This window comes from Triticum aestivum, chromosome 6B, assembly GCF_018294505.1.
Source record: "Triticum aestivum cultivar Chinese Spring chromosome 6B, IWGSC CS RefSeq v2.1, whole genome shotgun sequence".
Lineage (NCBI taxonomy): Eukaryota > Viridiplantae > Streptophyta > Magnoliopsida > Poales > Poaceae > Triticum > Triticum aestivum.
The window spans coordinates 208,667,877-208,677,331 of NC_057810.1; the positions used below are offsets into that span (position 1 = coordinate 208,667,877).

The 9,455-nt window shown below is 43.9% G+C and overlaps 1 protein-coding gene across 1 annotated transcript; it reads left to right on the forward strand.

Annotated features, from left to right (window-relative positions):
* Positions 1 to 2,439: 2,439 nt before the first annotated feature.
* LOC123136602 (transmembrane protein 230) lies at positions 2,440 to 4,116 on the forward strand. The gene is made up of 2 exons (XM_044556024.1): positions 2,440 to 2,829; positions 3,677 to 4,116. The coding sequence occupies exons 1-2, from the start codon at positions 2,640 to 2,642 to the stop codon at positions 3,796 to 3,798; spliced, it is 312 nt and encodes a 103-aa protein (XP_044411959.1). The 5' UTR covers positions 2,440 to 2,639; the 3' UTR covers positions 3,799 to 4,116.
* The last annotated feature ends 5,339 nt before the right edge of the window (positions 4,117 to 9,455 follow it).

Sequence of the window (9,455 nt, forward strand, 5' to 3'; positions counted from 1 at the left end):
AGGAAAAACGTCAAGAAGAAATAAGAAAAGTGGGAAGAAGAAGATACCACATTGTGTATGTTGGCGCGGTGGTTATTGCCGCGTGGTTCGATCCATGACGTCCTGAGTTCGATTCTCATCACGCACGCATGTAGTTTTTTTGCGTTTCCACAAAAAAACGGGGCGCGATATGGGCCGGCCCGCGAGTAGCTGCTGCAGCCGCCGGTTAGCAAAAACAGTAGGAACCGGCGCCTGCAGCGCCAAATAGGAAATCCCGCATACCACCGTCCGCGCTAGTTTTTTATGCGCCGGCCCATTTTCGAATCTCATCTCCATTAGTTTTGGGAAAAGCGAAACAATCTGTGTCTGCGAGATTCTCAAAAAAAAAATATTTGTGTCTGCGATGGTTAGATGGACAGTGGTATCCCCAGCCCACCAGGATTCAAGTCTTGATGCTCGCATTTATCCTGAATTTATTTTAGGATTTCTGGTGAAACGCTTTTAGTGGGAGGAGATGTTTCCGTCAGCTACGAGGCGCCTATGGTGACTTCGTAAAATTTTAAGATGATATGTCGACTCAGTCTCTTGAAGGTATTCATAGGGGTAGGATGTGCGTGTGTGCGTTCATAGGAGTAGTGTGAGTGTATGAGCGTTTATATGAGCACTTGTTTTCGTACTGTGTTAAAAAACTTGTTTTGGGAAGGTGAAACTTCCATGAATAGGTTTTTCTTTTCCTTTCTTTTTTTTATTTATTTTTCCTTTTTTTTCATTTTTCATTTTTCATTTTTTTTTCATTTCTTCATTTTCATTTTTATTTATTTTTACTATTCCTTTTGTTTTTCAAGTTGCGAACATCTTTCAAATGTGTAACTTTTTTTTAAATTCATGTACATTTTTTGAAATCATGCATATTTTTTAAATTCGTGTACGTTTTTCTAAATCCCAAAAAAATTCGAACATATGAATTTCTTTTGAAATTGTGTACATTTTTATGAACTTGTGAACACATTTCTGAACCAGCGAACATTTTTTGAAATTTGGGAATAATTTTTAAAATCCAAGAGCTTTTTTCGATTTTGATGTACGTTTTCTTGAGTTCATGATTTTTTTAAATCTACGGACATTTTTTGAATTTGGGAACAATTATTGAAATTCTCAAAAAAAATGAATGTTTTAAAATTGTGAATATTTTTTTAAAAGTCATGAAAAAATGGAATCCGTGAGGATTTATCATTTCCCAAACATTTTTCAAATCATGAAAACATTTTTTGAATTCACGAAAAAAACAATAACAAAGGGCCGTCCTACCCCGCACATGGGTCGGCCGGTAGGTCCCCTCCAAAACCAGCGTACTCCTCCTATATAGAAAGAAGTTCATTTTTCACCCCAAAATGTAGCTTGAGGGACAAATACCTCCCTGAACTCAAATTTGGTACGATTTTAACCCCCAAATTATTAAAACCGGGTAAATCTCCCCCTCAGATGGTTTTGCCTCAATTTTAGGCGGTTTTGGGGCCAGAAGTGTGACGTGGCATGGTATTTGGGTGTGCAGACATAGATTGTTAGCGACGGCAGCAATCTTCATGGTCTAGGAATAGATCGACGCACAGTGGGACGGGCTGCTGGCGCCCCTGATGCTTTGCCACCCGCCGTTCCTCTCCCACCGGCTGTCGCTCTAGTCTGTGACCGCGGGTAGGCGGCTCATCCTCGTCGTGCGGTTATTAAAACCGGAACCGGAGCACAACATCACGGAGAAGAAACTCGGGGTCGATGGGCTTGCCGAGGAGGCGTCAGCAGCGCCGCGAACACTAGAGGGATCTCAAGGGAGGCAGCAGAGGCGTCGGGGCTCCACAGAGCTAGGGAATCAGGCGCGCCGGCGGCAGATCCAAAACGAGGAAGACGACGTTCCCGCTGTAATTCAGGGGGCGACTCGCACAAATTACTTTGCGAAAGTAGGCGAGGGAGGCGTGGCAGAGATGCTTGACATGGCAGTGTGGCTCAAGGTGGACGGTGGACGCGTGGGCGGCAACGACGGCGGCGCTGGCTGCAGCACGGGCGCGTGCGGGGCATGCGATTCCCGTCATGAGAGGGTGTCAGAAGGGTGGGGGCCTGGGGGGAATGGGAAGGAGGGGCTGGGGCATCTGGGGCGACGCTGTAGCACCTCGATGGGGAGCATCGAGGGCCATGGTTGTCGATGAACGACACAGAGGAGAGATGGAGGGAGGAAGAAGATGACGTCTTCTCCCAATACCACCAAAATTATAACAAAATCGCTCTAGGGTTAGATTTATCCGGTTTTGAGAATTTCAGGGTTAAAATCATACTAAAATAGACTTTGGGGTGGTATTTGTCCATTGAGGCACATTTGAGGGTGAAAAATGAACTTCTTTCTCCTATATAATAACTGGGCTTTGCCAGGGCCGGTTCCAAAAGACTCGCCTCGGAATTGTAGCCCATCGCGATCGCGTCGTACGTTACAACGGGTTGACCCGGCGCTCCCGTCCAATCCAATCCAAATCTGCTTCCGCAAGCGACCCACCAAGCCGATCTCTCTTCTCTCCGGCGCTTCATCTTCCAGCCCCCAACCAGACCACCACCAACCTGCGACGACGATCCGCACGCGAATCCACCTCGAGAAACCCTAGCAGTCCCGGCCCGGCATGGCCTACGTGGACCACGCCTTCTCCATCACCGACGAGGACGACCTCGTCGGCGGGGCCATAGGGGGCCCGCGCGGCGCCCCCGTCAAGGAGATCGCCTTCGCCGCCGCCCTCCTCGCCTTCGGGGCCCTCGGCGTCGTCGCCGGCCTCTTCATGGCCGCCAACCAAGTCGGCGGTGACACCGCGCACGGTGAGATCGAATCTCCTTTCACTCCTCTCCGCCTCCATTTTCTTCTTTCCCTATATGCCTGTAAGAAGAATTGTTACTGCATCTAGGACCCTGAAGTTGCTGCAATTTTCTAACTATTGCTGTATGAGTATCTTAAGAGCTACTACTAGTAATTCATGGCTAGAAGTAGTATTTCTAAGGTTGTGACTTGTGAGAGAGGAATTGATTGAGGTTTATTTGGCTGAGACATAGTATTTACTCCGTAGCAGTTGTTTGGGAGCTCGATAGGTGACTTATCTTTTTGGTATATATGAGTATGACCAGGTGATTGCTGAGAAATATATAGGCATTTGTAAGGCCTTAGGAAATTTTATAGGTGTGCATGAGATGCTTGCGTTTTGTGAGGTTTCTAGTTGCGTTTTGTGAGGTTTTTAGTACTTTGGGCACAAATTAGGGGTGCTTGTGTTCAAACCGCACAATGTTCATAGTGAAGTGTTCCAGTAAAGCCAGCAGTGAGAACTATGGAGATTGGGTACTAAGAGCTTCTCATCACCACTACGAAGTGTAGATTATAGTAGGTTATTAAAAAACAATCCCAATATTCCTCTCATCTCTAATATATGTGATCATGCTGTGGCTTTATGGTAGGATGTCAGTTGTACATGTGAAACTGAAAAATAAGATGTTTTGATTTGCAAAACAAAAGCTTGGAAATTTTGCTTGCACTTTGACTCTCATTTTAAGTATTGATGCAATACAGCTCTTTCAGCAGCACTCATGAATATATCTGCTTGAATAAACTTTGTCTATAATTGCCGCTGGAATTTTTCCCCTTACTCAAACATCTGCAACTATTTTGTTGGAACAGGAATCTTCTTCATGGTTTTGGGCATTGTAATGTTCATCCCTGGATTCTACTACACAAGAATTGCCTACTACGCATACAAAGGATACAAGGGCTTCTCTTTTTCAAACATCCCACCAATCTAAAGAACAGGTGTTTGCAAACTCGTTCGGGTCCTTCTGTCCAATGGCTCTACTGATAAAGCAAGCAGCCTTGTTGTTCTCGTTGATCTACTGGTAGATTTGTGCATATAAATGCTACCATAATCATGTATTATGGTGTAGTGGGCAGAAAGGTTGTCAACTGTGTGATTATGTTGAGTTGCTGGAGTGTGCTGCCTCCCATGTCTGAGAGGAAGAACATTATGTGGAATATGTTACTGTGTAGTAAGATCTTTCGCTGCCTGCATTCTCTGAACTGTTTTTATGCGTTCTCTTTAGCAATCTATGTGCCTTTTCATCTCATCCGAGTAAGATGGCTCAACTGCATAGTAAATGTTTCTTATTGTGGTGGTCATTATCAATTCCAACTGAAGTCAGAGGCACAAAGTTGTTTCTAGTTACTGTGATTTGCTCAGCTCAACACCGCAAGTGTTTTTTGTGTTATTCCATTCATTTTTGTCCCTAAACAAAGTCGGTTAATGCACAATTAGAGCACTAATGATGATGTATCACAGCTTCTTCAGCCTTTGATGCTACAAGGATTTATCTTATCCGAGCACATCACCACTCTTCTTCCAGGTTCAAATGTTTAGGTTCAGGCAGTGGTTCTTGCCTTGACTGTATACGTACGTTGCTGAAATTCTGTGGGTTCAAAAAGAGAGAGAGTTTATATCCGACGATATAAAGATGAAAAATTAAAGTTACAAACTTATTTACATCCCAAAATAAATGTCTCAAACTTAGTACAATTTTATACTAATAAAGATACAAAGTTAAGACATTTCTTTTAGGGCGGAGGGAGTAGTACTAAAACTGTCAAGCTATTGAGCCACACCATTAGCCTTATTGTAACAATATTTTAAACAGCACCTTCCCGATCATAGTAGATTGCTTCTGCTCAAAAATAACACTGCCCAGGTGCTTTCGGTGTTCCATGGTTGAACTTCCCTGCTACCGGATGATCAGACGATTGCATGAAATTCAGTGATTCAGATGTTTGCAACTAAGAATCTTACTCCTATGGCTGTCTGGTCACACAAAATTGTATTGTATGCAGTCCACATTAAAATATCCAAAGCGTTTCATATATATTACTCCCTCTCTCAGCTCTCTCAGCCCCTACATCGTCAATTTGACCCACCTAATACAAGTCATATATTATAAAATTTTCAAAACATATAGTTTGTGTTATATAATTTATATTAGGGTGATAAAATTGGCAACCTAGATATACACGTAGGTCTTATAAACTGAGACGGAAGAAGTAACAGAGAGAGTACTAAATTAATACTCCGTATTATATATATTCCATTTTTACCGTTCATCCAAGAAAATTCTCATTAACAGTGATGTGAGGGATAGCAGAGCTACTAGTTTTTTTGTTCACTTTTGTAGCATAAAAACAGAATTTTCATCTACCATCAAAGGGTGCCAATCGTTAGACGTGTACATGATTATTCATGGAACCGTTGAACCTCAACTGACCATTACAATTAGAGACAGTAGATTCAATTTTGTCGGCACAATTTCGGTGAAATTGACAGGGAACATAAGAACTAACATTTAATTGTCAACTGCAACCGGACAAAGGGCTAAACACAGCTCAGCCATGTCCGTTGCTATGTCTGTGAAGTGCTGCGAGTCCATTTAATTAAGTTCCTCCTACGTTGCTGAAGATGCCACCATGTTTTTTAATAAAAACTAAAATATTAAAGATGCAGATCTGACGAATTAAGGTCACTACGTGATGGTCAGCCTGTTTGAAGAAAAAAGATGCGACGAAATCAAACAAAATGAAGAAATACTTGCAAAATCGGAGATCGATTGGGGTGAAGTATGGCCGCTTTAAATTTGGATGGGGCAAGAGCACACGACGCGCCCATCCAATCGTGAAGCGGCCGTCCGTCTCTCTCGGCACTTTGTGCAAAGGGCAACTCGTCCATGGATACAACCGAGCACCCGTTCGTCTGAGCCGTCTCAAAACAAATGTAAAAAAGTTGCAACCTTTCAATCAACGATGGAACAAGATGCACACGATGAAGTGAAGTATCGCCAGATATTGTGGCTTGGAATTAAAAGAAGATGGATCTCCAAACAATCTTCTTCTGGCTATCAATCTAGGCTCCATGCGGCAGACAGGACGCCATTGAACGGCGCCTGCTGTTGACTCATGATATAGAGCCCAAACACATCACAATCTACAACTAAACAGAATCAAAAGGGAGAAACATCCATCGAGGTAGATAGATGGATCCACAAAACAAGCAGCATCGATCCGAATTCCACAAGAAAAAGCAGCATAAATAAAACAAAGGAAAAACAAAGCGCGATGTGAAAGAGGAATTGTTGCGGCGGCGGGATGACGAGGGAGGGGGAGATAGAGGGGATGGTTTTAGGGCTGGTGAAGCCCCTTGCATTTTATAGCTGCGGTCCTGCACACACGACCTATCAGCGGTTGACACGTGAGCCGGGTTACAAGACTCTGACTGGGCCTTTTACCAGCACATGGTGCCACGGCCCAACATACATTATTCCAGGCCGATATTGCTTTTTTTTTTACAGCGCTCTGATTTTATCGCGGGAGGGACGATAAAATCAGAGCCCAACATGAACTTTTTTCTATCATTGATTGTAAATTTGTAGGTAGCTTACCAAGTTGACCCTGCTGATCAAGGAGATTAAAATGCGGCAGCATGCTTTCCGTCTTCCAAGTTTTATTTGTAAATTCAGAAAAAGTTTTATTTGTATTTTTTTAAAGTTTATTTTTAAATTCAAAAAAAATATTTGTAACCATTTTTCTACAAGAAAGCCTTCTGGCGCACTTTATTGGAGTAGTAAACTTTACAGCGTTCAAGAGCTCATCCAAAAAAAAAACTCGAAGGATTACCATCCGAGGAGATTACATAATTTGAAACAAAAGATAATGAGCTAACTTGTGCGCAACTTGATTAGCTCCCCGCGGATAGTACTTGAAAGAGGTCGATCCAATCCTCCCGCGACAAGGAAGATTTCTGCTAGGACGGCATTATATGGACTCCAAATTTGGATGATTCATGTACATGACTGAATGAGCTCCATGCAGTCAGATTCGACCGTCATTGTTGAACATCCCAATCTCTCTAGAAAATCCAAGCCTCCCGACATTGTATAGCTGCAGGCGTAGTGGCATCCATCACACGATCAATGCGCCAAGTTGAGCCCACCAAAGCCTCACCACGATTGCTTGAGAGAACCACCGCCACTACACCTGAGCTAGTCTTGAAGAAACAGGCAGCACTTCGTCGTCAATGAAGAAGATTTCCGTGAAAACTAGAGAGAGATTAGCCTAGCGGCGACCCCGGCTAATTAGGAGTCTAATTTTATTAGACAAATTAGACAGAGAGAGAGAGATTAGAGCGTAGCTATACGGGAGGTCTCCTCCCAAGATATGATGTGCTATAGGAGGAGCCCTCCCACACACACATTTCACTAATGGAGAAATGACCACGCACAACTTTTATTGGTGGCGTGCCATTTTCCACCAACACAAACGCTATTTTTCAAATAGTTGTGGCGTAGACATATTTGGTGCGACATTGATATGACCTTAGTGCTCGCGTAGTATTTTTTGTCGTGCCATAGATATTTGTTGAGTTTTTTTGTCAATCTTCTAACTGTCCTATCCAGTAAAAAAAACCTAAGCCGATTCACACCCCATCTTTTCACTTCGTGCCCCCTCTCGACCAGCGCCGCCGCCACCTCCCGGCCATTTCGCTCGTCGCCGCCGCCACCTCTGGATCAGCAGGTGAGATCCTCTCCACTCGCGCATCTTCTCGCCTCCCCTAACATCTACCTCATCCGCAAACGCCATGGAATTTATGGAATCTGTGGATTTGGTTTATTTGTGTATAAAATTAGTACTGTAGAATTAGATTTAGGAGTACCTGATTATACTTAATAGATGTTGATTTATTAGTGTAGAAACCCATTTTCTACTTAGGGTAGAATTTTATTAGTGTTCAATATGTTTTAGTGTAGAATCTGAAGCTACTCTTTTGTGTTGATTTAGTAGTGTAGTATCCCATTATACTTATTGGAAATTGATTTATTTGTGTAGAAACCACTTTTGTACTTAGGGTAGAATTTTTGTAGTATTTAGTATGTTGTAGTGTAGAATCTGATGCTACTCTTTTGTGTTCATTTAGTAGTGTAGTATCCGATTCTACTTGGTAGAAACTGATTTATTTGTGTGGAAACCGTTTTTTGTACTCAGTGTGCATTTTTTTTAGTGTAGAATCGGATTCTACTCTTTGTGTTGATTTAGTAGTGTAGTATCCAATTATACTTGGTAGAAATTGATTTATATATTTGTGTAGAATGGCGCAACCACCACCACCATGTCGACTGGTAGTGTTCTATTATGACCCACACCTAAATTCATCAATGCATACTAGTGTGAACAAGCTTTCTTTTGATTTGTGTAAGCTATGCATATAGTTCAAATGTCAAATGCATGGTATAATGACATTAATAGGTAGTAACCTTCATATAGTTCAATTGTCATATATGTTTTATAGTTGGTGTTGGGACTTGTCATTATTTTGTAGTTGGCGTTGACTTGGCATATCCAATGCTGGAGTCAACTAGAGGAGATATACGATGTGGAGATGCTCAACCGCGAGCTCTTAGAGTCTCATCAATGTACCATCAAGGCCCTGCAGGAGGCGAATGCCTCGCTGAAGGCGGAGACGGGTCAGCTGCTGAACGAGAAGGTTGATCTCTTCAGCAAGACTGCTAGTGTCAGTGTCAAAACCAGCAAACCTCGAGTAGGGGGGGCCAAGCTGTGAGATTGGATCGATGGTTAACAAGACACAAGGGACACGAAGCTTTTACCAAGGTTATTGGAAGGTTATGTTTGGACACCGGATCAGATGAGTTCGGGCATTTACCGGAGTACCGGAGGTTACCGGACCCCCCCCCCCCAAGGGGGTCAATGGGCCTTCATGGGCCTTAGTGGAAATAGAGGGCAGCAAGGGAGCTGTGGGGCGCGCCCCCCTAGGCCCAAACCGAATTGGTTTAGGGCTTGGGGGCCGGCCCCCTCTTTCCTTCTCCTCTCCTCCTCTTTCCTTCCCCTCCTAGTTGGACTGGGAAAGGGGGAACCTACTCCTAGTAGGAGTAGGATTCCCCCCTTGGGGCGCACCCTATGAGGCCGTCGGCCCCTCCCCTTGCTCCTTTATATACGGGGGCAAGGGGGCACCCTAGTACACACAAGTTGATCTTTTAGCCTTGTGTGGTGCCCCTCCACGGTTACACACCTCGATCGTACCTTTGCGGAGCTTAAGCAAAGCCCTGCGCCGGTAGCATCATCACCACCGTCACCACGCCGTCGTGCTGACGGAACTCACCCTCGGCCTCAACTGGATCAAGAGTACGAGGGACGTCATCCAACTAAACGTGTGCTGAACGCGGAGGTGCCGTACGTTCGGTACTTGGATCGGTTGGATCGGAAGACGTTCGACTACATCAACCGCGTTATTGAAACGCTTCCGCTTTCGGTCTACGAGGGTACGTGGACAACACTCTCCCTTCTCGTTGATATGCATCTCCTAGATAGATCTTGCGTGATCGTAGGAATTTTTTTGAAATTACCGCGCTCCCCAACA